Source organism: Tyto alba, unplaced genomic scaffold, assembly GCF_018691265.1.
Source record: "Tyto alba isolate M040663 unplaced genomic scaffold, T.alba_DEE_v4.0 Super-Scaffold_29, whole genome shotgun sequence".
Taxonomy (NCBI): domain Eukaryota; kingdom Metazoa; phylum Chordata; class Aves; order Strigiformes; family Tytonidae; genus Tyto; species Tyto alba.
In genome coordinates this window covers 4,954,879-4,981,808 of record NW_024881303.1, presented here as the reverse complement: position 1 = coordinate 4,981,808, position 26,930 = coordinate 4,954,879, and the positions used below count along the sequence as shown (strand labels likewise).

The following is a 26,930-nucleotide window of genomic DNA, read 5'->3' as shown; positions in this document are numbered from 1 at the left end:
GACGGCAGAGGGGATGCTGGCTGCGTATTTTTTAGCTTCAGCTTTTGAAAAGGAAAAAAAAATATATATATATATAATAATTGCACAATTTCCTTACCAAGCGCAGAGGAGCTGTGCTGTCTGACCTGCCCGCTGTGGGGCTCGCCCCCCACAACCCCGCTCTGGGTGCAGGGGAAGGGGAAACCTCCTTCCTGCCGCAGGTAGCCAGACTAGGAGGCTGAGAGGAAGAATTTATTTTATTTATTTTTAAAGCCGTGCTTGTCATTGCCCCTGCACCAGGTTGGAGGGGGGGGGGGGGGGGGGGGGGGGATCCCCTCTCCCTCAGGGCTGGGCGGGAAGCTGCCCCCCCTCCTCCTTCCCACAATGCCCCTGCCCGAAAACAAAGTCCCACGTGACCGGCGGCGCGGGGAGCCCATCATGGCGTCTCCCAGCGGCTGCCGGCCGCAGGGCGCCGGGGCCGGGGCCGGGGCCGGGCCGGGGGCTCTGCGGGGCACCGAAGAGGACGCCGAAGGGCTGTACGTGGCGGTGGAGCGGTGCCCGCTTTGTAACACCACCCGCCGCCGCCTCACCTGCGCCAAGTGCGTCCGGAGCGGCGACTTCGTCTTCTTCGACGGTCGCGACTCCGAAAGGTACCGGTGGCCCTGAGGGGACGGGGGCGGCGGGGAGCGGGACACCCTCTCGCTTTCCCGGCGCCGAGAGTGGCGGGGGGGGGGGGGGGGGGGCCGCACTGCCCCGCCCCGCCTCGCCCGCCGCTGGGCAGCCCCTCCCCCGCCCCCCTTAGGGCCGGGGGGAAGGTTTTGTGTTTGGTTTTTTTGGGGGGGGGGAGGGAGGGAGTGGGTTGTGGTCGCTGCCCCGGCGTGGGGAGCAGTAAACGGGGCGTGGGGTGGCGGAATGGGGGAACGGTCTTGCTGCTGGTGGGGGGCTGCCCCGCGCTGGCAGAGCAGCACCCGCAGCGCGTTGCCTATAATAATAATTAATAATAATGTAGTATTCCGCCTTTCACTTAGTCAGGTGCAGCTGTCAGCAGGCATGCCCGTGTTGATGTGGCCAACAGAAGCTCCAGGCAGTTCAGGGTAAAGAGAGAGCTGTGCGGTAGGATATTTGAAATGTGTATCTGTTTTTCAGCAGCACACGTTAAAGGGGTAGTCTGCTAAATTGTTAAACAAAATCAGGAAGGTGTGCAAGAAAATGGCACCTTTTTAAGTTTTTTTTTCTGTCTATATAACTAATCCTAATTGGGGGCCCCCTTTTAGAATTACAGAAATACTCCACTGGAGTTAATCGCGCACCTTCCTGCTCCTTTTTGCAAAGCGTTGGCTCTACGGGAGGGCAGCTGAATGAGTGTTACATCAATAAACAAATATTCTCATTATATGATTCAGAGGCAGATCACCCCTCCTTAGCTGTCGCTCGCAGCATGTCCATCCCTGATTCTTAAAAAGTCTGCCCAGCGCCGTCTCCGGAATAGCTCTGATTTTTTTGGCTGACACCATGTTCTTGGTGCTTCATTTGTAGCTTTGTTAGCAGCTGTTGAGAGTGATTTCTTGAACTATTTTGGGAAGGTGGTAAGCAGCGTGTGGTGCGGTAGGGTCCTCGCACCAAAGGCTCTTTGCATCCTTCTGCCAAACACAAGAACAGCCAAGGGGACAGCGGCGTCTTTCTTCCGTTGACCTTGGTGGGAGTGGGCACGGGGTGTCAGCCGGCGTGAATCAGCTTGCAAAACTGAGACCTCAGTCTGCCACCAGCTGGGTTTTGGTTGGGATGTTTTTTTTTCACATTAAAAACTGTGTCCTAGAACCACAAACTGCATTTAGTCTTTCTAAAATAGGCGGAAAACTCGCGTTTGTGTGAGACTGCTTGGGGTTATCTGCAGCTTCCATGAAAATATTGGATTTGGAGTTTGGAACATAAATTAAGCATTTTTTTCCTCCCCCTTTTGTAGCCTTAAGATTTTCATTACACTCTAGGCTTAATTATAGAAATTCAACTGTAGTCTTTGTTACAGTAGAACCACTGTTGTTCTGTATTAACCAAGGCTTAAGAAGTTTCTCTACCCATCAGAGAAATGAAACCATAAAGAAGCAGCCTTTGCCAAAGTATCAAAAGCAACAGTTTGTTGGAAAAAAACCTTCTTTACCTTCCTCATATCTTCTCATGTGAGACAAGATCAGCTTTTCTGTCTGACAGTTTTCACTGCATCTTCCCAAATGCTTTAACTGTCCCATTCCTCTGTGGCTAGAAAATGTTATGTATATTTATGGAATTTCTTAACTGCAGGAAGTAAGTTGGTTTGGTTTGGTTTTTTTTTTTTGTCTTTCCCCCTCCCACTCCCCCCTCTGTCTGGACATCATGTGGATCCCCATCTGTGGGGATCACTGCTGTTCTATTCTCCTAGAGCCTCCCTATAAGCTCGATTTCCCCAGGCTTTGTTTCTCCTGCTGCTTAATACCTTCCCAAGCAGTAGTGCGATTCATTGAAAACAGCAACTTCATATTAATGAATTAAAGGAACAACGTAACACATAGGAATAACACAACATGAACAGCATAAGCATGCTCCATTGAAGCAGGAACGCTCAGTGTAGGGACAAAGCTCTGTAAAGCTTGTCTTTCTTCTTGTTCTTTAGAAGATAATGGAATTATTTATTTTTAAAACTGTGCTTGAAATATTTTGTCTGCATTCTACAATTAATACTTGGAATGACTGATATAAAAGTGAGGAAGAGCGTGTCGCTTCAGAGGTCAGGTTTTTTCCTCTTTGTAGGCTGTGAGCAGGTGTCTATGAATTTCCTGTGATGTGAGCACAGAGAGAGGGAGCGACTTTTTAAACAGTGACCACACACCAGGGCAAAGTCATGCAGGGACAGGTGCAGTTAACTGGCTGGATTTCAGGTCGTGTTTACTGTCATAATTATTTATTTGTTTGTTTTATGCCTTCTAGTAGTACCTGGGTTAATTTTAGATCAGTGTTACAGCCGGTGCTGGAGGAGGCTGACAGGGTCATGACAAGGTTTTTTCTGTGTGTCTGGCTTATAAGCATCGTGTGAGAAATTCAGAATGTAGAAGTGTATGGGGTCACTCGGGCCTCCCATTTGTCTTCTTGAAGTGTTACAGATTGGGGAAAAGGATTGTTGTCTCATGTGAAAAGTGAAAAAAGCGAGTATTACCCCTTGTTATCCAGTGGTGGTTTATTTTCAGAATTTTCTTGTGTTTTTTCCTTATGAGAAGAGATTTTATTTCATGTTCAAATAGTAAGAATTATTGCAGATTTCTTTTCATTGGACTGTTTTGTGTGCTAATTTTTGTAGAAGCTACAGTAAAATTGTTCCTATGTCTGACAAAAATCACACCCTGTGTCTGTGAGGGGGAGAGATTGAGGAGCTGTTAAGATTCATTATTGAAGTACACCTACAATTAAGGATGAGTTGTCCGGAAGTCCTCCAGTAAAATAATCGCTGACATTCTTCTTTTCATTAGTAATGTGTTGTATATTCAAAAGCTAAGCCGGCATCTTGATGCTGGTTTCAGCTCAGGGACTCTTCTTGCTGCCAGGAGTTTATTCCAGCCTGTCATATACATAAATTCTCAGGGTGTATTTTCCAAGGGTACTGAATTGCTTTGCTTTCTGTGTCTGCAGATGGCAAAAGCCAAAGACAATATAATTGTGATGTCTAAGCCTGTCTGACTTCTCTAAGATGTGGGTTATGATTAGGAATAGTGACTTTTTGCAGCAAGGGAGTTTTATTCTTGTGAATAGGTACAGTAATGGATGTATCTACTGCAGTCCTCAACTCCTTCAGCATTAATCAATTCCTATAGATTAGGAAGTCCTCCCTTCTAGTTGCTTCTCTCTAATTATGACCATGTGGAAATAAGCCAGGTAACTGTAGAAAATCTCAGCTTAATGTAATAAGACTTGAGGAAAGAGAAACATTTAACGGATAATTTGAGATGTTGAGCTCTCTCCTTCTCTCAGTTTACATTTTATGGGAGTTCCTGTTCATCCAAAGCTTTGTTTCTTTGCCAAATTGAAAGGCTGTAGATATATATAGAAAAATTAGTTACACGATGCAATGCAATTAAAATTAGGGCTATATAAAGAAATGGAAATGTTTGCTTAAGAGAAACCTGCTAAAGAAGTTTGTAGGAGCTGTTTGACATAGTTGCTGAAGTGCGTGGTGAGCTGTAATTTTTGCAGCCTTTCACAAATATTTCTATCTTCCCTCCCCAGTAAGAACTTAATTTAGTCCCAGATTCTTGACAGATCATTCAACTTTTTGCTGATGTGATGGATGTCATTTGGATAATTACGTTTAGTCAGACTCCATGCCCATTAATCCAGCTTTGAAAACAAGAATTGCCAAATTACCCCAGCTCTCTTTCCCTGTGTGACTGCCGAGTGCTGTGTTTCTGGGCCAAGTTATTTTTGGTTGGAGCCAAAGGTCAGGGGTACAGTAGGTGTGCATTTCTCTCTGGTAAACAGGAGTCTTAGTACAGTGCACTTTTGTAATTTCCATGATGACTGGTGGTGTGAGGACACACAGGAAGAGTGAAGGCGCTGGGCTGAGCAGCCGGGCTCCAGTTGCGCCACATTCCTCCGGCTCACGCGTGGCCTCTGGCTTTTATGCCGAGCACCCGCATTTGATTTTGGTCTGTTTTGGAAGGAAAACAGATATTTTTGGTTGACTACGAAGGCAGGAGTCAGAGTTGTGTTGTTGTTTTCATGCTCATGTCATGTAGAAGGATGATTACACACTTTCTGAACCCAAAGTTAGTCACCAAGCTTCCAGATTTCATTGCTTCAAGGAAAAAAACATTTTACAGTTTTACCTGAAATCAAGCCCACGGAGTTGAGCAGAGAGGGAGGCCCAAGATGCCATCCTGTCAAGGACTACTGTATAATTTGTTCTAAATAAAGCTCAGATATCCCTGAAATAAAGGACTTGGTGGGTTGTTGGTAAAATGTTAGACCTCTGTTAGGATGAAATTGTCTATTCTGCATGTTGCAGAGGGAGATATAATGAGTTGTTTTTCTGTACCTGGACTTAACCAAAGACACACTTTTGAGGTGTGGATCAGGACAGTGCTGGTTAACATCACAAACACAAAGGAAAGCTGGGAAGCCATATGCTGGCACAAGACAAACCAGATTTGCTATTTTTTTACGTTGTCTAAATCTCTTGGCTGTCTCCCTTGCTGTTTGCTCTTACTGTTAGCTTTGTCACTTCATGCTTCATTGTAATTTCTCAGTATGCATCGTTCATGTTTTCTTTAAACGTATATCACAACACATGGTGGAACCTGGAGGGGAGCAGAATGCAGCTGCTGTGTATTCCAAGGGTGAAAACACAGAATGATGAATCCTTAAAATATTCCCTCTGACCAGGTCCTTGTAGTTCCTATACCTCAGACATCAGTGGAGCTTAACTCAAGCAGATATTTGGGTCATGGGCATGTGATGGCTACAAGTACCTAGTAGAAATAAGAAGACAATACAACTTCTTCCTGTTACTAATAGAAGAAAGATTTGGATGTCATGTAAAAATCTTGAGTGTGTTGTCCCATTTGGACCCATTAATGAATAAAGTGTGAGACACTTTCACATTAGAAGGGAGAAAATGCGGTGCACGGTGTGTGAAAACCTGCATTTCCCACTATCAGGGCAGACTCAGCTAATACCATCACAGCTTGTGAAATAACGCAGTTTGGACTCACTACAGTCTCTGAGAGGGTACTGTTAATTTCTCCAGTGACTAAAGGTTTTTAGAGTACTACATGTTTTTCTTAATACACAAAATATTGGTATTGCTAAGCTATACATCTTCTAGAAATAGCAAGTAATTTGCTTACAAGTTCAATAGTATGATGTTTCCTCAGCTTAGAGGTTCTGCTGCAATTCCTGTGAGACACATGCTCTAGAGTTCTGCAAGAGTTTTATACCTCTAGCCATTGCTTCCCAAGATTAAGACAGATAGTTGAGATTAGGGACTCCCACAGGCTTCAGTCTTTTGATCTTTTCAGACAATTTACAATGCCATATTGTGCAAAATATCAATAAAAACACTTGATCTCTTCCAGGTTTTCAGACAAGAAAGAAAGGCTGATGCATCTTAAAACCAAACAGAGAGAATTCCAGAAACAGTAAGTTGTAATTATTAAATGAAAATAAACCATAGGAACTTTCAGAAAAACAAAACAGTCTCTCTAATGCATTGTTGCTGGAGACAGACATACTCCAGATAGTCATAAAACTTTTAATCATGTTTTTTCCTCTAGTGTTTTGAAGGCCATGGAAGGGAAGGAGATAACTGATCAGCTGGTGAGTTGTTTAAAGTGTCCCACAGTTTTTAAACTTCCTGAATTCCTAGATCTCATAGTTTAAAGTTACAGTATACCTTGAGGGCATTGTGTTGCGCTCTCAAAAAGCATTTTGTAAGCAAAACTGAAATTGGCTCTGCAAGCAGAGTGCTTCAAACCATCAATACTTTTAATTTCTTACTAGATATTTGTTCAATAACTTATTATACTGATTGACTTTATACTAAGCATTTGGTTTGTAGCATTCTTCTGTGCACAAAGCAGTATATGAAATATTTACTTGTTCGTCTGATCCAATTAAGAACATCCTGCTACTTTTGCACTAAAGCTGCTGGCTTTGTTGTTAATCATTAGTCAGTGTGTTTGAAGTCGTTTGTGCCCTAGAGTTGCTGAATGTTCTTTTTCAGAGATGGAAAATAATGTCTTGCAAGATGAGGATTGAGCAGCTGAAACAGACCATTTGCAAAGAAAATGATGAAATGACAAGATGTGAGTAATGCCTGTGCTTTTGTGATGTGGAAAACTCTGTGCCTTAGAGTGAAAAATCAGTTGATGTGAATTTCAATGTTAGCTTTTTTAAAATGGTGAATTTCCGAACTGTCGCTTCTTAAATCAACTTGAAGGCAAATCGGTGAGTGAATTTTAGCCCTTTTATGCTTGAGTTTTAATTAGCAAACAGTAGACATTATTCAGCTGGATGGGGAACATTTTGCAACAGCTTTAAAAGTAAGTGCTTAGCAGCCTATGACTTTGGCTTCGTCCCTAGAGATGGCTTTATTCAGTGTAGTGTTTCTGATCACTTCCACTTGATAGAGAGGAGCAAAGGACTTTGCAGCTGTTACAAATTTCACGTAACTGATGGATTTTAACCCACACCTGTCTAGAAATCCTAAAACCCTGCTTGAGCAAGAGTCACTGAAATGTGGCATAGGCTGGTGAGTTGCTACCATTCAGCAGCTTCAGTTTTGAAACTCATTAAATTTTTTTACACATGAGATTTGTAGGGTCATTTTTCAGAAGAGAATATGCAGCACTCCTTACAACCTACATGCAGAGGAAAGGTAGGAACCATATTCAGAAGCATATTGATTGAATCAGGAACATTTTTATGACTTGAAATTCAGGAGGAGCTATACAGCGAGTGGAAGCAGAGGCATATATGGGAGAGCAGTCAAAGGAATAGCACAAGCCTGTGGTGATAACATCAAAAAGGCTGAGATGCTAAATGATTTTCAGTTAATAAAAGGAGGATGGATAGTAACAATAAGAAATGTATATTAAGGAAAAGATGGAGTAGGCAAGTCTGCTAGTTAACAGAAAATAGAGCAAATAGCAGTGCAGAGAAGTCTGAAGCATTCAGCGCCGCCTTTGCTTCATCTTCTCACAAAGAAAATGTGATCAGCTGCTTAGCCAGATTAAATTTTACAACATGAGGACTGCAGGCTAAGGAAAGAAAAGAGCCAGCTAAATATTATTTTGATTATGTCAGCACAAGGCCTTATGAGATTCACCTTAGGGAACTGAAGGAACAAGCTGAAGTAGTCTGTGGAGCACTTGAGAACACATGAGGGAGAGAGGATGTCCCAGGAAACAGAGTGAAAACAGTATCTGTTTTCAAAGGCTGGAGGAAGGCAGAACCTTAAACTGATGACACAGTCATCCTATTATAATCCTCTGGCCACTTTGCAGGTAGCTAGAAGATAAGGTAATTAAAAATAGTCATCACTGTTAAGAATAGGCCATGTCAAATCAACCCCTTGTCTGGGGGTCAAGCGGAGCATGAAGCAGAAGATGCAACATGCCTTGCCTTTGGGCGCTACCCCAGACTGTCTCATGAGCAAGCAAAGATGTTTGCTCTGGGAGTAATCGCTGTGAGGTTGACACGAAAGGCTAGAAAGGCTGCAGTCAAAGAGTGGTGATACTTGTCAAACCGAGGAGGTGAGACAGGTGGAGCTCAGCAGGAGCCGGTTCCTGGCCCAGTTTTGTTCAATATTTTCCATAATCGCTTACATGGTAGAATAGGAAGGTGGAATGGAGGAAGCCAAGGGGGATGATGATATGACTTCTGTGGAGAAAAGGATCAAATTCAAAGTCATGCAGGTAAACTGACAATATAATCTGAAAAGGACAAAGTCAAGTGCATATTGTTTAGGAAAGAGATACATAAAAACCAAAGGTGGTGAGATTTGACAGGACAGGATCTGGAGAATTGCAAATTAAATAAAATTATCCACCTTATTCTGCTCCAGAAAGGTTCAGACCTCACTCCAGGTTATACCAACGTAAGTGTTGTATTTAAGATGGAAGGAATTGTCCCGCTATGCCCAGCATTGATGTTGCCTCAGTGGAAGTCTGGTGTCCAATTTGAGCAATTTAAGAAAGATACAAATCAAATGGAGAAAGTCTGGAAGAGAATATTAGGAATTAAACACAAGGAATGGCTAGAAAATTGATGTTCAGTTTGGTTTAGAGAAGAGGAAGGTGAAGAAAAGCAAGCTTTTCCATAGGCAGGATTATTATGAAGGAGATAATTCATTTTTTCTTTAGCCTATGGAGAAAGGAGAAGAGGAAGTCAACATTACTCTGAGGAACTTAGTCACCTGTTCTCAAAATGCAGCTCTTAAGGTGGCAAAATGCTAGGACCAATTGGGGAATGGAATTCCTCCACTTATCTACTATTCTGCAAAGTGTATTACCTGCAGCTTTTGCAACTTCTCTGATTCACAGTGAACTTGATTAGATTTCACCCATGAACTGGCCTAACTATTGCCCAGCTGACCTGTCGTTAGCTCAATTACCCCAAAATTGCTCTTGCAGATAGACCCAGAATGAACTCTTGCCCTGGGTAGCCAGTAGATCAGGAACCCAACTTGGTTTACTCTTGGACCATAATAGAAAATGTAGAAGGTTGTTTCTCTTCTGCATATGGCATAGTTTAGTTTTCTGAAAGAACAATTTCTTAAACATCAGGCTTCTGCTTTTGCAGTTGACTAGGTACCTCAATAATGGGTGCTGCTTAAAATAAGGTTTTAAAATATGTGTGTTTACCTTATGTCTGTGGAGAACAGTTCAAGGAGACAGTCTTGCAAATATCTAGCATAGCTCTGTGTTGGGCAGAGATCGGTGTGCCTGTGCTTGTATTTATCAGGCAATGTGGGATATAGTGGTGTCCTGAAATACTTCTGGGAACAAATTTTAATCACCTCATAAACTGGGTCATAAAGCAGAGGTGCTATGCCAGAAAAAGGACAGTTGTTTCCACACTGAGACTGCTAATGAGGAAACGTGTGTACAGTGTTGTGTTCTCGCCTGCTTCTTAAATAATTGCTGTTGGACCTTCAGAAAAGGGAGTTCATTTCATGAAAAAGTAGCTTTTAAAGTACAACAGAAATGTGAAAATTGAACAGATGGACATTTTATTCCTCCTCTGTCTCTTACTCTTTATGCATAGGGAGAGTTTGGGAGTATGAATGCAAGCATTAATTGATTTTTCTGTTGATGTTACAGGAATGCTTAAAGGAAACTGAATTACTAGCTGACACGTAGGGATTCTTGGTATTGCTCAGAGAAAAGTCGATTTTTCTATGGTTCCTCTAACAGGGGGTCACTTGTTTTATAAACCTGAGGATTATTAGTTCTTATCTGCACGGGGAAACGTCTCACCTTCTTTAATCTGGGACTTTGCACCTCCCATGCATCAGACCTTCCCTCCTACCAAACACATCGTGGATCGTGACACGTCAGTTAGAGGACTAGAACGAATTCCCAACGTTCAGAGAAAGCATGCTCAGTGTCTGTGGGGACAGGCACGCTGGGGGGTACCAGCAGTCCTGGCCTCCCACCCTGACAGAGCAGGGACCAGCCGGAGGTCTGTGCGGTTCCAGCTCTGCAGGTGCAAACCAGGACTAGCCGGAGGGTTTTGTGTGTTCGCTGAGCGTGGCTGGCGCAGACCCGCGGGGTGGGAGTCGGTCTGGGATCCCGTTCTTTGCATGTGGCCTTGAATTTTTGTGCTCCCCTATTGGGAAGACTGGCGATCTGAATGTGGTGTTTGAGGTGGGTATAGCTGCTTAGAGGTTTTGCTGGTTATAGTAGTATGTAATTCTGGGTAGCAGATGCCACAGAGCATTCTTACTGTAGCTCCGGTCTCATCTGTGCCTTGCAATCAAAATATATCAGTAAAACGATGTCAGGGCTTAGTGCTTCCCTTCTGTGCAAGGGACAGTTATCCCACTTCTTGATTACAGGAGAGCGATGCCGTGCTGTAAGAGCACTTGACTGACACTGTTTCTTTTCAGCCATAAAAATGGGAAGGGAGTGACTAGTAGATGGGGGCTCTCATTCAAACCAGGGTACATTAAGAGTTCGAGACACGGGTTTGGAGAGTGTGTATAAGAAATGTTTTCCTATGCTTTTGAAAGACAGAGGTGGCTAACTCACCATCTTTAGCACCATCTGTTTGTAGAAGCATTACTGCAGTCAATTATTTCATAGGAGAGTCAGCAGATGCTCTTGAAGGATATTTTTTCCGAGCCTCAGTGTGCCTGACACATATAGTAAATTCAGGCAGTTGCAGCACTTCAGTACACAAGCACATTCTTCATTTTGTGACTGGAAAGGGAGATGGGCAGTGTTCCCTCGTGGTAACTGAGAAGGCTGCACCATTGTGATCCAAGTGCTCTAAGAGCACATACGTGAGCGCAAAGCCCAAGTAACACACACTAATAGCAGCAGTGGTGCCAGAAGTGGTGAAGGAAGATGTTATCTGCACTTGATTTTGGCTGCAAGCAATGCATGTCTTTTTGGCCAGCACCATGCAAACGTGTACAGTCAAGCTATTTCTGTCATGATGATTACCTCAGAAGTTTAATTAAACTGTGAAATCTTGGCTTTTCAGCTCCAAACCCAAAAATAGCTGAGTAAAAGATAGGGGAAAATTAATCCCAATTTCAGTCTCTTCAGAGATCTTCAGAAAAGATTAAAAAGTTGTATCACTTAGCAGCTGGAAAAATGTTAATAGTTTAGCAGGGTTTTCTGTTTTAAGGGGCTATAGATCTTGTTTTCTATAGATATTAATAATGGTTTTCTCAGGCTCACTACAAGTACCTCACAGCTCCTTTCCCAAGGCTAACATCTGCTGCTTTCACAGATGCCGAGGGGCTTCTGAGAATTAAAGAGGAGAACCAGAAGCATTATCGCAGGGCTCAGCGGCATCAGGAGAAGAAAGAGAAGATCCAGAGGCATAACCGCAAGCTGGGAGACTTGGTGGAGAAAAAAACCTATGACTTGAAAACCCAGTATGAGCATCTGGCAAATCTTCGTCGGACGCATATCCTGGAGCTAACATCAGTCATATTTCCCATTGAAGAAGTAAAGACAAGCATGAGGTACAGGAGGCTTATTCTTTTGGACTCGTTTTGCTTAGCTTTAGACACCCAGAAGTGAGTCATGTAAGTCTGAGCTAGACGCTCTGACTCCCTTAGCATCTGTGGGAAGGAGGAGGTGTTTGCCAAAGGCAAAGCATCTGACCCAAAGATAGAGATCCAGAAGAGAAGAATCGGGAGGCGCTAGCATCTCCCCACTAAGAGACCTGAGGTGTGTTTCCAAAGTTAAACTTCTTAAAATAGATAATTAAAAATCCCAGAACAGAGGAAAGTAGTTTTGGGAATAAGGAGTTCTGCAGGAGTGTTTCTGCAAGCGTGTTGCTCTCTGTGAAATCTGGCTAAGTGCCTGCCGAGCGCATCTCTGATTTATATTTTTAAAACTTCTTTAAAAACACTCTGTTCCTTTTTGGGTGTTACAGAGATCCTGCAGATGTGTCTTCTGAGAGTGACAATGCTATGACCTCTAGCACTGTGAGCAAGCTCGCGGAAGCCAGGAGAACCACGTATCTCTCTGGGAGATGGGTGTGTGATGATCATAACGGGGACACCAGCATCAGCATCACAGGGCCTTGGATAACCCTTCCTAATAACGGAGACTATTCGGCGTATTACAACTGGGTGGAAGAGAAGAAGACTACACAAGGACCAGGTAAGGAGCAAGGTCTGAGTAGGCATCTGGGACACTCCAGAAGCTGTAGAACTGGCAGCCTTGGATGCCAACAGAAGGCACTGAAGAGCAGTAGCCCGGCCTGTCTGTTCTCACCCAGGCAAACCAGAGTCAGAAATAAATACCGGTATCGGGATTAGTCCACTGAAATCCTCTTTTGCAGGAAATGCTCACTGAGACCCAGTGCAATGTAACAGAGAGGTAAAGTTAATTATTCACAGTTTTGACATGGTTCACATGCCATCGTTTTAAGAGGAATTCCAAGAATTACTATTTTCTACCAACTTCTGACAGATTTCACTGTACGTGATTGCTGGATTCAGGCTGTTCTCAATACTGAGAAATGACATTTTCCAGAGTAGACTTCAGGAACACATTAACACACCCACCGAGGCTTCATTTAAAATGAGACTTTCATGATGTTTGCATTTCTTTCAGATATGGAACATAATAACCCTGCTTATACCATCAGTGCTGCATTGTGCTATGCAACCCAGCTTGTTAACACTTTGTCTCTCATACTTGATGTAAACCTGCCCAAGAAGCTCTGCAACAGGCAAGTAAATGCAAGCCTCTGAGGAGGTGAATCAGTGACCAATTTTGACTGATCGTAATTCAGTTTGGCTTTGGGAGCAAAGTCATTACTTGGAACAGCTTTTATGGTAACGGTGGTTGGCTCGTGGATTTTTGTGCTGGTTAATTCTGGGTGGAGGGCTAGTAGGATTTTAGACCACAGTCAAGAGTCCCTCCTTCCTTTTTTACCTCCTGAGAGTGTAGACCAACCATCGTAGTTGAAGCTAACAGCTTTCTAATTGACGTATTCAGCAGCCTCAAATTAGAAACGAAATATGACAGTCCGTGAATAGCACTCTTCATTTTACGAGACCCTACCGTGCTTTACAAAATCCCAGCCCAATTCAGCAACTCTTAGTCATCTTGAATAGCACCGCTACATCAAGTGCTGTAGAACGAGGCTTTATAATATGGCATGACAGCAATGTAATTCTCTTTAGGATAAAACACCAGTGGGGAACGTACCTGGTTGCCAGACGTCTGGGAGCGTATTGTGTAAACCCCATTTGCAATCAAAAGCACTGTTAGGTTTTTAATGTCTATGTGGAGCAGATGGGATCTGTACTGAGGGAGCTGTAGACCTGCTCAGTCTTCCAGGGGTCTCAGATACGTTGCTGAGGTTCTTTCAAGCGTTTAAAATAATGGCTGCCGAAGTGAAGGCACAAAAGTTGTGTAGGGTCTCTGCAGGCTTTTTGTATACTGTTATTTGGGTGCTCAGTCTTCACAGAAGGAAAGGAACAGGACATTATGCAAGATTTAAAAGGAGAGCCGAAATAGCTTGGCTACAGTGGGTCTTTGAGTTTTGTACAGTTTACGTCACCTGTCCTGTTGAAACCGGTGAGACAAGGGAAGCAGTGCTTGCTGATGAAATGCTAACAGTCTTGGTAGGTGAAAAATTAATCTCCTAAGCCGTGTAAAACTGGCTGTGCTGTTTAAACAAGTGCTCGCTGTGAGGATGTTTACTCTGGGATTTGTTAGGAAGCCAGGGCACGGAATGCTGATGCCTCCAGCAGGTGTATTTTCACAGCATTTTGCTTTATATATATATGTATATGTGTGTGTGTGTGTATTGTGTTTCAACAGCGAGTTCTGTGGAGAGAATCTCAGCAGACACAGGTTCACACGGGCAGTGAAGAAGCTGAATGCTAATATCCTTCACCTTTGCTTCTCTCAGGTAGGGGGAATACACATCTGGATTCTTTAAATAGCTTTGAAAATAGCAACTGTGCCTGCAGGTTTCCTCCAGTAACTGATCATGTCTTTTTCTTACCTTCCCTACGGTAGCATGTAAATTTAGATCTGTTGCACCCACTGCATACGCTCAGGAACCTTATGTACCTGGTCAGCCCAGACACTGAGAACTTGGGCAGGTAAGAAAAGCAGTATCTCAACTCACCTGTGACTGAATCCCTTTTGAAGTTACGCATTTGCCTTGTTACTTAGGAGGGAAATTCTTTTCTTCTGCTGTACCTATTGATCAGTCCTCAGCACGTCAGAAATCAGGGTAGTCACAAGGAGGAGACGAGAGGACAGAAAAAGGGGGTCCTGAGTAGGAAATTAGATTTCAGAGATGTGTGTATGCTGTGCTTCTGCATATGGCAGGCTCAGCTGGAGGCTTTGTAGCTGATTATGGATTTGCTTCCCTACACCCAGAAGCAGGAACTCCTTCCCTCCATGGCTCAGCAACACATATGCCAGGCAGTCTCCCTGCGCTCCAGATATGACCCTGCCCACATCTTGCCAACATGTAAATGCCTAAGAGCATCCAGCAATATAAACCCTAAAATGAATACCAGGTAACCCTTTCCCAAAATACTTCCAGTCAATGAAAACCATAGACCAAAGTCAACACTTCAAATGATATTAATTTATATTTAAATTAAGATTAGAGACAACTTTTCTGTTAACTTAGTAGGTGATGAAGAGAATATCAGTTCCTGTGGGCTGCACGCACCAGGTTTAATAATCTTCTTTTTTTTTTTCTTAACAACTTAAATACAAGAAAGCCAACAACATTGATTTCCTGTTGGGATAATTCAGTCACAAGTCACTTGTGCCTGAGACAGTTTGCAAATATTTGCTTCATCTGACTAGTGCTTTATTCCCTCTCAAACACATTAATGGTCTGAAATCTACTTTTCCATTTTGTTCTCGTGTACATATCTAGTTTTATTAAAAAACCTGCAGTGCCACTAAGAGGAACTGAATGCATGCCTCTAACCACTTACCTTGTGTTCTTCGGGTATATCCCTACTGATTCAGCCCAAAGATATGGGGAGCCAAATCTTTGTAACAACTTTGAAAAAATTTTGTGCTTGCTGCTGCTTGCCTGAAAACAAGGAGAGCGCAGGAAATACCCAGAGAATGAAGAACTGTGTCCTGGAAAGCAGCTGCTGTGAAAGCTCCAGAGGCTACAGCAGGTCTCACTGTGCAGATGTTAGAGCTCCACAGGCATCAGTCAGGACCACATAGTAAAAGAGGAGGTTACGGGAAACAGTTGGAGAAAATACCTACCAGTGAGGGGCACGGTTTAGCCTCTGTAAAACTGTTTTAGCTCGCTAGAGATGAGATTGAGAGATGACTTCATTTCCACGCCTGCATGGGGAGAAAATACAGGCTACTGAATGGCTTTCTAGACACCACTGGAAGCAGAGTCTGAGCTGGGTTGAAATGAGGCACATGCGCTTAACACAAAGATTAATTACCTGCAGGAATGAAGGTGGGGAGTCTCTGTTTCCTTATGTCATCCTGTCAAGGCTGGATGAGTTTCTGGGATGAATGCTTTCGTCAGGCAGATGTTACTGGGCTCAGGACAGGGAAAGCGGGTGGAACGTAATGGCCTTTGTTATAGAGGAGGTCACTTGAGATGATCTAATGGTCCCTTCTGGCCTTAAACCCGATGACTCTCTTCACATGTTGCCTTGTTAAGCAAAATGCTTTGCCAAAAGGCAGCGCTCCCGTTCCTTTCCGGATTATGAAAGAGGAGTGTTTACCTTCAGTTTCTCAGCTGTCTGCAAAATTTGCAGCAAGCAGCTTGCTTTTATTTTCCCTTAGATATCTAGCCCTATAGTTGCCCGATAGTCTCCTTTATAAGCTACTGTTTTTAGATACCTACCATTTTACCTAGCTTTAATTCTTTGCCTTACAATTTCCCACGCTAAATCGCTGCTTCAGGCTGCTTCTCCCAGTAGGGCTGGAGAAACACTCTTACCCGTGTCAAATTCTTGCTCCTGTTTCACTGAGTGAACTTTGGCAGGGACGCTGCTTGCTGTGGGGAATCCACCTTTTGCCGCCTCCGAAACCACCTGCTTTGGCTCAGGAAAGGTGTTTCAGGTGTTGGCCGCCGGCGCTCTGGCGCGATGGGGTGGGATGGGGTGGGATGGGGTGGGATGGGGTGGGATGCACTTGCTTCTCCCGCCGGGCAGTGGCAGCGGGGAAGTCGGAGTCACACGCAGGTGGGTTTGGGCAGGACTGGGGCTCATCGCCCCACTCAGAGCGGAGCCAACTAGACCAAGTTACTCAGGACGGGTGGCCGGTGGGGTTTTGAGTGTCTCCAGTGGGGGCTCCACAGCATCTCTGGGCAACGGGTTCCAGTGTTTGACCAGCCGCGGGGTAAAAAAGGTGTTGAGATATTGCTCGGGGTGAAGCGCTGCTGTGGGAAGCCTCCACTAGCGAGTTGTGCCCGACCCAGCTCCGTAAGTTGTAAACTACACCCTTCCCCTCGCCGACAGAGCTGCAGCCGTCAGGGCCTGGCCAGGGCCAGCGACCAAAATAAAACCTGTTCCCCACATGAAGCTGAGATTTCCACCAGCGGAGCCGTGCGTTATTATCAGTAGCTTTTTCTGTTGGGGGAACAAGTTTCACCGTCCGCCGCCAAAGCGGAACAGCTGCTCCGCCGTTCCTGCTCCCTGGTTCGGAACCCAGCTATCGCTTCCTTGGCCAACTGTTTTCTTTTCTCCCTTGTCAGAATACAGTTATCTCTGTAGGCAGCGAGTTTCTCTCTGCCAGCTGATAAACACAGAGGTGTTTCCGTGCCTCTGCTGTACGCGTGACCGAGCAGGGTGCTTTGGCGCGCCTAGGGCTCGTACCAGGGAAGGGACGGTCCCTCCCCTGCGCGGTACCGAGCGGGCTGACGGCGGTTGTGTCCGTGCTCACAGGTCTGGCCCTTTCGAAATCAGTGCTGATCTCGAAGACTCCATGGAGTTCGTGGATCCCAGCGCCACCGGCGAAACAGATGAGAGCGGAGACGAGCACGTCAGCGATGAAGAGACAGACCTCGGGACAGACTGGGAGAATCTGCCGAGCCCCAGGTTCTGCGATATCCCCTCTCAGCAGGTGGAGATGCTGCAGAGCCAGAGCACGCAGGTGTCTCAGCCCATTGCCAGCAGCAGCGCGGGGGGAATGATCTCGTCCGCTGCCGCCTCGGTGACCTCGTGGCTGAAGGCCTACACTGGACATCGCTAACGAGCAGGGGAAGAAAGGGATCGTAGGATTTGTGGAAGGAAGGAATCCCTCCCCGACAATGCTGTAGTAAACCTTTACCTATTCAGTTAAGTAGTGCCTGGAACAAAGAAAAGGTCAGACTTCCGTTTTGTAAACCAGAAAAACCTTTTTATTTACCCAAGATGACTGTGACGGTAACGTTTTGTAAATTAGCTCGCTACGTACTCCTGAGGGATTCTGTGCCGGCACTTTGTGTCTCGGTTCTGGCTGCATTGCTGAGTATCCAAGCAAAAGGACCCAGCAGCCTCCAGCTCTACTTCCTAAAGAAGAAACAGATTTTTTTGGAGCGTTTGGATCGGGATGAGTGCAGGGAGAAGACTGCTCAGTGGGCAGGCTGGAGCGTGGTGCAAGTGCAGTTCTCCATGTTCTTAACTCCTCACAGGGTTTTTGTTCGTGTGTGTTTTAAATCTGTCTTGCATAACGCAAAAATGCGTATTTCTAAATTTTTTTCATTCAGGACATGAAAATTATGCATTTTTAACATGTTTTCTAATCTCTGTTGCCATATTTTTAATACAAAGAATCAGCATGGACAGGAATTCACATGGCAAATTGCTCTTATTTTAGATGTGGTTGTGAATCTTTACCCAGTTTTGCCATAGAAAACTGGCTTGTTTCATGCTGTTTCCACCGGCAGGTAGTCTAGAAGTTCCGTGTTGTGCTGCCGAAAGCACGCAGGCTCTTTTAATATCATACACCAAAGAAACACTGGACGTTCTCTTAGCTAGACCCACATTTGATGCTGATACAGGATTGCGTTGTTGCAATAATTGGTTACGACACCATGTTGCCACTTTTTAATATTACAAAAACCTCATTTCGAGCTGGTTCAGTGAAGTCACACAGTCTCCAGGCTCCATGCGTTTCGAACCCTGTTCTATTTTATGTTTATGGTGGGTTTGTTTTGGTGTTTTGTTTTTTTTTTGGTTGTTTGGTTTTTTTTTTTTCCCCTTGCTTACTGAATGCCAAGAAGTTGATTTCATTTCCCTGCAGATAATGCTCACAGCGCAGCTGCCTCGCTTGTACAACCCACAGAAGGTGCGAGGCTGACGGATGCGTTTGCCCGCCTGGCGGGGTGTATTACTTAAAGATGGGTTTGCTCAGTGAGGCTTCCGAGGTCTGGTTTACCTTTCACGCAGCTGGGACACTGTGCTAGACTAAGGTAAAAGCATCCTCCGGTCCCTCCACGAGGGGAGGTTTCTGTCCCACCTCCCCGCGGGGAGCGATGCGCCAGCCACGTCCTCCAGCTGCGGGGCTGGCTCCCAGCACAGCTCCCAGCCCCCCCCCCCCCCCGTTCAGCAGCTTTTTGGCCTTGGGGACGGGCATCTGCTGTCAATACTTTCTTAACTTTTCTTTTTTTTTTTTTTTTTTTTTTTTCCAAACCAAAGACCCTTGACTCCGCACTAACAGCACACACACTGTTAGATGAAGACCCCCCCGCCTCAATCCTGCCGTTCTTTTGGTCTACATCCCATAGTTGGGTTGAAGAGAACAGCCCAGACCCCCTTGACTACTGCGGCCTGAATGGGGCCGGTGCCCCCCGGCGCCCCCAGCAGCGAGCGGGGCCGGGGCCGGGGCCGGGAGGGGTTGGTCACTGTTCAGTTCATGGCACTTTACTCACCTGCAGCTCTCGGATCCTTTGCGATTCTGAGCGACCAGCACATACCGGGGCTGTATGTTGGGCTCTTAGCGTGGCGCGGCCCCTTCTGGTCCCCCGTTTATTTTGCACTGGACCCCACCATAGAAATATCTTCTCTTCCTTTTTTTTTTTTTTAAATACGCATTTCAGTCACTCTTTCATTGCTGCCTTTGTGCTACTTTGAACCCCTAAAGGTCAGGCCATGATTCCGCTTCGTACGCCGTCATTTACTTACTTAGGGAAAGAAAAAACAACACAAAAAAAAACCTTTTTAAGCCATATACTTCATCATGTTTTCCAAATAATTTATTTGTAACCATGTCATATTCTGAAAGTGCACAAGAGCACTGCGAGGGTGTTAAAATGCACTGGGATAGGTCTTTTCACAAAATGTGTTTGTAACAGAATACATTTTGTTTTTATTTTTTAAAGTGTTTTGCACAGGTGTAGCTAAGGAAGAATTGCGTGTGTCCAAACCTTGAGTGCAATTGCCAGGATTAGTTTTCCAGGTTGTTTTGGGGGCAGGGGAGGGAGGGCAGGAGTATCTGTAACTGTAGATATTTGAAGACAGCCGGCTGAGAGTTTACAGAACACTTTGCGTAGCGTGAACGTGGGAATTTCAGTTTAGGCCGTGACTTTTGTTTGTGAGCAGTGACCTGGGGTGGCGGCCGGAGCCCAGCCCCCCGCTGAAAATCGGGTCCCTTTGGAGGGTCCCGGGGGGGGGGACACCCAAGGGTTGCTTGCCACCTGCAAAAACTCGGGGCCTCTCTCTGCAACTTCCGAACTAGATGTAACTAAACACAAATGTGTTTTTTCGTTGTTTTTTTTTTTTTTCTAAATTTTATTGTATTATTGCAATAAATCTTTAACAGTAATTTTTTTTAAAGTTGTATATTTATAATTGGTATTTCTGTGTGGTTTGTTTTTAACCATGCTGAGGCAGCACACAAGAATTTCCAGCCTTTGAAGCATCACGGGGACCAGACCTGTTACAGTGCAATCGTACAGTTGTCAAATAAGCAATACCCATTCTAAAAAAAGACTCTTACATAAAATAACTGCATCTCCCTTGGAGCAGGCACAGGGGTCCTGCAGAACACACACACACACACACGTGTCCCTGTATGTACATGTAAACAGATAAATCTCTCGCGCACGCCTGGCTTTGAACTGCTCCTCTGCTGGGTGACGTTTGTGTCTGCAGATGCTGGGCCTCGGAATTCCTTCTGCGTGCAAGGGACAACGCTCCTCTTTCCAAGGTCATTTCAGGAGGACACGAGCGTGTGTCTTTTGGAGGAGGTAACAAAGCGAAGCGTTGTGTGAGCAACAGGGGTGGGAAGGGGCCGTGTTTGTCACCGAGAGGCAAGCTCTGCCCGTGGGAGCCGGCAGCCTCGGAGGCCCTGGGCTACTGCTGGAGAAACAGCCCATCCCAATTTTAATTTTTTTTTTTTGTGGCAGCTACCCGAGGGGGAGGACTGATGCCCCCCCGGGCCTTCTACCTGCTGCACTGCCAAGAGCCTGGGGCTGCTGCCCGCGGAGTGGGGGGCAGTTTGCTGCCTGGGTCAGGGCCCCCCAGGAAAGCAGCCTGTGCGCAAAGCCGAGCCTGGCTCCAAGCTCAGCTCAGGCTCAGGCCGGCGCTTGGGTCACTTCTGCTTAAGCAGTGCTGTCAGCAGGAGGTTCCATCCTCTGCCAAGGTGGGTTTGTGGCAGGAGGGCGGCCCCGTAGTGCCCCCCAGTCCTGTCCCCCCCTCCAGGGCTGCCCCGGGGGAGGAGAAAGAGCCCCGAGTGAAGCTCCAGCACCATCCCCACCTTGGAAGAAGCAGGACTGCAGCCGGGTGCATCGGTGTGAAACGGCAGTCCCAGGGGCAGGAGCTGCAGAAAGCGGGGCCGGGGCGCTGAGCTCTGCGCCAGCCTCGCAGAGCCGCAGCGGAGGGGAGAGGAGAGGCTGCTGCGGAAACGGGCGGGATGGAGCGAGAGCCCGGACACCAGCCTCAGCCCCGGGCTGCTTTTATTTCAGTGGCGTCCGTGCCAGGAGCCCCCAGAGCTCGATGAAAACTGGAAGCTTACAAACAAGGGAAACGTTACTACGCTTTCTTCACAGGCGTATCTGGAAATTCAGTCCAGACCCTCCAACCGCTCCCAGGCAGGGAAGTCGAGTGCGCAGCACGGTCTTTGGTCCTCGGTTCTTCTGAACACTGATTTTTGTAAATCCGCACGCCGGCCGCTTTTTAATTGCCTCTTAGAAGAAAGTTCATCAGACCCTGGGTTCTCCCTGAACGGGCCCTTAAAGAAACAGAAATCTGCACTTTACTACTTCATGGGAAAAAAAAGCTTGCAGGCAGCTCAGCCTAGCAACATTCAAAACCAACCCGCTTCTGGGCACAGAAGTTTGTTCTGTAAAACAATTTCTAACAAACAGCAGTGCTGTGCGACAGGGATAGCTTCTGCAAACAATGTTGTAAATGATGTATAAACCAGCCCTCCTTCCTCAGCCAGCCTGGGGGGAGGGCGGGGATAGGGTAAAGAGCAACTTGTCCTCCCTATTTAACTGCTCCAAGGAACAGAATAGCCCAAAGCTATTACTTTATTCTAATTTTTCCTCTCGTTCAATAAAGGTGACCAAAATCTCATACCATGTTCCAAAAATAATTACCTCACTGGCCCCTTATCTAGTTACAAAATATTTTCCTCCACTGCTTCTATTTCAGCCTTGCAGGGACTTTCCTCGCCGCTGTCAGCCTGGTGCGAGTTATCTCAAGTTTTCCAGAGCCTTGGGTGGGGGGCAGGAAAGCAGTTTCTTCCCCCTCTTCCTTAATTGAAATTGAACTGGAGGCCTTTGATGCCGATGGCTTTGGCAAGACCACTCCTGCCAGAAAGTTGTTTTGCGGCTCATCCCAGCGCAGCCGCCGGAGCAGATCGAAGCTTGGGTGAAGCCTGCGCCCCGTTACAGAATGAAGTCACAAATTAATGAGGGATCCTGCTTTCCCTCTCCCTCTTCACAGCTGATTACAAGGCAGCCGCACCCTCCTTTCAGATTTCTAATTTCATTCCTCCTGGTTGTCATAATGTCTGCTGCACTGCAGAGATGGCGGAGCAGCAGCAGGGAGGGGAGCCTGGCGCCTGGGGTGGCAGGCAGCAGGTAAAGCAGGGACTGGGAAAAAAAACAAAACAAAGCAAACCAAAACAGCCCTTTTAAATTTACTGTGAACAATCTGCGCTTACCAAACCCCCATTTCAGGCCGTAAGGGCTGTTTTCTTTCTCTTGCTGCTAACAGGGAGAATAAAAGCGTCCACCTTCAAGCCTTCTCTGTCCTCCAACTCCCTCTGAGCAGCACCGCCGCGGTTCTAGGCACGCAAAGCAGAGGGAGGGGGGTTCAGCCTGGCCCCCCCCCCCCCAGCCACCAGCTTTCCTCACAAACGGAACGAGCTGGGTCAGTCAGCCTCTGCTCTCCCTGAGAGCCCCGGTCCGGCCCCAGGCGCTCCCCTGGGGGTTGGGGGGGCGGGGGGAGGCAGAGGAGGTGTCCCCCCCCCGGGGGTGGGACCCCAGCTCTTCTCGCACCAGGCCAGAGGTTCCGTTCGCTCCAGCCGCAGCCATCACCAGGAGCCCATCCTCATCCTGGAAAAAGGGGCAGAGAAAGAGCAACAGCACGAAAGGCCAGAGCCCGCAAGGGTTGGCGGGTGCTGCTCCCAGGACCCGAACGCGGCTGCTGGGGCAGGGGGGACCCAGGGTACAATTCCAAACTTCCCAGCTGATCGCCCTCGGGCAGCGGAGCTGGGCGTGAGGAGAGCAGGACCCCAGCCCTGCAGGAGAGGAATGCGTTCGGGGAAATCCTGGAGGAGATGCCGCGCTTGGGTCCCAGGAAGAGCTGGAGGAATTAGCCGAACGCCCCGACCCGCACCTCAGGAACCAGAGGGCACAGGCTGGAGCAGAGCGGAGCAGGGCAAGGAGTCCTCTTAGAAGGGAAAAATTCCCCAAGCAGCGGGCAGCAAAGCTTCCAGCACACGGCTGAGCCAAGGCAATCCATCCTTGAGCACGCAAGGCAGAGGCGAGGCGCTGAGCCAAGAGCGCAGAAGCAGAAAGTCCCCCTTTTTTGCAAGTTTTACAGACCTAGCACCGACTTTCTAGACACCAAAAATCCCTGTCAAGCCTCGGCTGCACACACAGCTGAGTGGAGGGAGAGGAAAACCTGGAATTGGTGAAATACTAGAGGTCTGGGTTGGGTTTTTTTTTGTTTGTTTCTTTTTTTAGTAGGAGAATTAGGTTTGTAGAGGAAGCACACTGCACATCTCAACTACATCACAGTACCAAGTTTCTGCCACGTGTTTTACAGTATTTTTATTTTGGGGCAAAAGTCTTACAAGAGAAAGTCGGGTAAGGCAGATCTAGAATGCACATTTTATTTAAGTAAAAAAAAAAAAAAAAAAAAAAAAAGACAACATGGGTAAGGTAGACAAGATTTTTTTTATATTCTGACTATACAATAATATTTCTCTTTTTATCCACTGCCACACTACTATAATGGATCTGTCCTAGTCTAATTTTAAGGTTGTCCAGTTAAGTTGTCTGAAGATTCTTTAAACAAGTTGACCTTTACCTATTTAGAGTTTCTTCTCAGAAACATTCATATATTATACAGGATATACAGATTTTGAAACGAGACACTTAAAAACACACAAAACTATAGCCGCAACACTATCATAGCTGCATTGTAGTGATTACGTTGTTCAGCCAGCTGTAGACTCTGTATGTACAATTAGTTTTTATAGTGTTATTTACATCGATGGACTAAAAGCTATCTTTAATCTAAAAGGTAAAGGCTCTTGTGTTTAAGTATGTGCAGTTTCATAGCCCTGTGAAAAAAAACCACGACAATTATATACACTGTAAACAGCACAAGGCATGAGAATCTATCTCCTCCTCCTCCCCCAGACAATCTCGCAGGAAAGTGTATGTGCACTAGTATTCCTCTTCCACTTCTGCTCCTCCTCCTCTGCTTTTCTTATGAATAGCACGGTTAAAGCTGTGGCAGGCAGGAACCCAATGATTGTCATGGAGACCTAACTTACAGCCCGGGATGCCCTTCTGAGACCGGTGGCAGCACATCCAGTACCCAGGCCCGTAGGGTAAAGCTTGACAGTATGGTTTGGGGTGCCACCGGCACAGTGATACGTCGCCTTTCACGTACTTCTTCTTGCACTGCTTGCAAGGGTCTTCTCTGTAGCGGGGATCGCGGACCCAGCGGGAGTCCGCTGGCCTGATGTTGTAGTATTCGATGATGAATTTGAAGTAGTAGCAAGTGCATTTTAGGGCAACCAGACTCCTAGTAGGAAGCAATCCGAAGATCTTCACGATGATGTGGTGAGGCAAGAAGGCCATATACTGCTGAGGCTCCAAGAGCTGCTGAATTTTAAACCTGGTCTCCAGAAAGTCATGCGAAACCTGCCTTTTCAAGCAGGAAGCATCAAGTACTTGCAAAGTCCCTTCTGTCGGAGGCACAGAAAGGGCAGATGGCTCTGCAGGGACGTCGTTTCTGACGCATGGTCTGTCAGGTGCCAAAGCATCCTCGTCCTCATTTTGGGCTGCTTCTCCTGGCTTTTCTCGGCTACTTTCCTGTAGCGGCTGTTGCTCGTGAGCAGCAGGCTGGTCAGCCGGCAGAAAAAACAGCCTCCCTGGGAGCGGGTCTTCACTAGAACTGGAGTGAAAGAGCTTCTCTTTCCTGCATCCTTTCTCAGTCTTGGTGACCGAGATACTGATGCATAAGGGCTCCTTCCTCGCAGGGTGCTGACTCTGCTTTGGGAAAATTACCGGCTCTTTCAACGCACAATCAACAGTCACGTTCTTGCTCTGCAAGGAATCCTGCGGCAACCTGGCAGCAGCTGGGCAAGCAGACAGCAGAGCTCTGGGCGGCTCAGTTCGCGTTTCAGAACCGCTCCTGCCGGCGGTTATTGCCAACACGGCGTGAGCAGGTCCCGAATTCACGTTCCCCATCCGAGGATCCAGCCCAGAAGGGAACGGCGGCCGAGCCGAGCCGGCGCCGTCCCACAACTCGGCGTCACCCAGAGGACCACGACGCCCTCCGTACCCAGCCTCTGCCACCCCTGCCTCCTCCAAGCCATCCCCCGGCGCCAAGACCCCCGCGGGGCCCTTCCCCACCTCCCCCTCGGGCTGGGTGCCGCTGGCCAGGAGCACCCTCCCCACGTTTCGACGGAAGCTGTTGTTGCGCGAGAGGCTCCCGGCCTCCCGCTCGCTCTGGCGCCTCAGGCACTCCGACTCCAGCTTGGCCACCATGTCCAGCACCCGCACAGGCTCGCCCTGCTGCTCGCTACTGCCGCAAGGGCCCCTCTCGGCGGGCGCCTCGCCCGGCCCGGCGGGGGAGCAAGGCTCTGAGCCAGGGAGCACACCACCGCCTTTAGGCTGAGCCCCCAGCCTCGTCGCAGAAGCAGGCGCGCAGGTTTTCGCACAGTCTACCAGTAAAGCACTCGCTCGTTGCTCCAGAAAAGCCACCATCTCGATCACCGAGAGGGACCGGCCCGGGAACACGCCCTCACCGCTGTCGTTCACGTAATGCACCGAGCAGTGCTCGATGCCGCAGGCGAAAGGCTCCGGCTGGGAGCACCTGGCATTCGCCTCCCTCATTCTTTCCAGCTGAATTCTGGCTTTTTTGAGGTCTACCGGTTTTTTCCTGCGTTTAACTGTTCTTCCGTCGATATCCCACGCGCTTTTGATTTTCATGGAGCCGAGCCGGTTGTTGCTGCTGCACTGCTGGGCTGCGAAGAACGCGATCTTCTCCTTCGTATTGCCAGGTTTCACCACAGCCCAGACATCCAGAGGCCCTTCCCCTTCTTCTCCCTGGTGAATCGTTGCAGACAGGGCGTTCTTCTTTTCCCTTGCACTCGGACCGTCCGCTGGACCTTTCCCATTCATATTGCACATAGTATTTGGATAAATAATCCCCAGGAGCTTTTGAGATGGAGTCACGATGGAGGGTTTTGGGTAAACGCTCAGTTTGGTGCAGTTGTTGGTGTATTTTTCTTCCTGTGCTGATCTCTGATGGCTCATAGGTGGGCCTCTCAGGGAATCCTGACTTAGTTCTGGAGATCGCTCTTTCTTCTGTAACTTGAGATATGGCTTTAAGTGCATACCAGAAACCCTACAAAAACAGAAAGGGAAGACGTTATAGTTGCAAAATATGCCTGCCTGGGGTTAGAGGAGGTGGCCCAGAGTAGGCACCGGCACGCCGCCTGCTCTACACCCAGCAGCCCACACCTCAGACAGAACCACATGAAAAAGGAAAAGGCTGCAACACCCACCCTTGGAGAACTTCTACTCACATCCTGCGACAGGATTACAATCCTAAGGATAGCAGAGATCTTCCTGTTAAGAGAAATCTGTTTCCAGGAAGTTGCAAGGAGGAATCCTAACATGTAAGTTCTATCCATTGTGCAAACCATGGCTAGATGCTCATTCTAAGAGTCAGAGTCATCCTTCTGCCCATTCACTTAATAATCCTGTTGCAAGGCACATGTGGGTTTATCTTGACATTAGCTACTAGACAGATTTTTTTTTTTTTTCAGTAGATAAAGTGCAGTTCAAGCTGAAAAGGCAAAGTAGCAAGTGTAATTTTATTAATCAGACATCCCAACAGATATCTAATCTCCTAGTACTACCCAAAATGAAACCTATCCTTTAGTGTATCAACAATGGCAAATCTGGTGTACTTTCCCATAAGGGTTTTTCTGCTGCACATCAGATGCCCCCCCCCAAAAGTGACAGAAGTATCACGTACAGCTGGAAAGAACCACTTTCAAGGACATGTTTTTATGGATAAGAATTTAAGAGCTGTGAAGGAG

General features: G+C 46.9%; 2 protein-coding genes across 9 annotated transcripts in view; one reads left to right on the top strand and one right to left on the bottom strand.

Moving 5' to 3' along the window:
* Nucleotides 1-411: 411 nt before the first annotated feature.
* Nucleotides 412-23,511, top strand: ATG14 (autophagy related 14). The gene is made up of 10 exons (XM_042799030.1): nt 412-629; nt 6,078-6,140; nt 6,276-6,318; nt 6,725-6,806; nt 11,464-11,701; nt 12,118-12,347; nt 12,804-12,921; nt 14,022-14,112; nt 14,223-14,308; nt 17,096-23,511. The coding sequence occupies exons 1-10, from the start codon at nt 418-420 to the stop codon at nt 17,400-17,402; spliced, it is 1,470 nt and encodes a 489-aa protein (XP_042654964.1). The 5' UTR covers nt 412-417; the 3' UTR covers nt 17,403-23,511.
* FBXO34 (F-box protein 34) overlaps nt 18,781-26,930 on the bottom strand; it is a 44,341-nt gene continuing 36,191 nt past the window's right edge. For all 8 annotated transcript variants that reach the window (XM_042799026.1, XM_042799027.1, XM_042799028.1 and 5 more), the window contains one exon: nt 18,781-26,230. In XM_042799026.1, the coding sequence (XP_042654960.1) occupies nt 24,037-26,230 (2,194 nt within the window). In that variant the 3' untranslated portion in view covers nt 18,781-24,036. The remainder of the gene's footprint in view (nt 26,231-26,930) is intronic.

Bases quoted from the DNA above. Each gene is read 5' to 3' on its own strand.
- ATG14 (XM_042799030.1), top strand. From the start codon at position 418: ATGGCGTCTCCCAGCGGCTGCCGGCCGCAGGGCGCCGGGGCCGGGGCC. The intron at 6,807-11,463 runs GTGAGTAATGCC...CTGCTTTCACAG, and splicing joins AAATGATGAAATGACAAGAT to ATGCCGAGGGGCTTCTGAGA. The intron at 14,309-17,095 runs GTAAGAAAAGCA...CCGTGCTCACAG, and splicing joins GACACTGAGAACTTGGGCAG to GTCTGGCCCTTTCGAAATCA.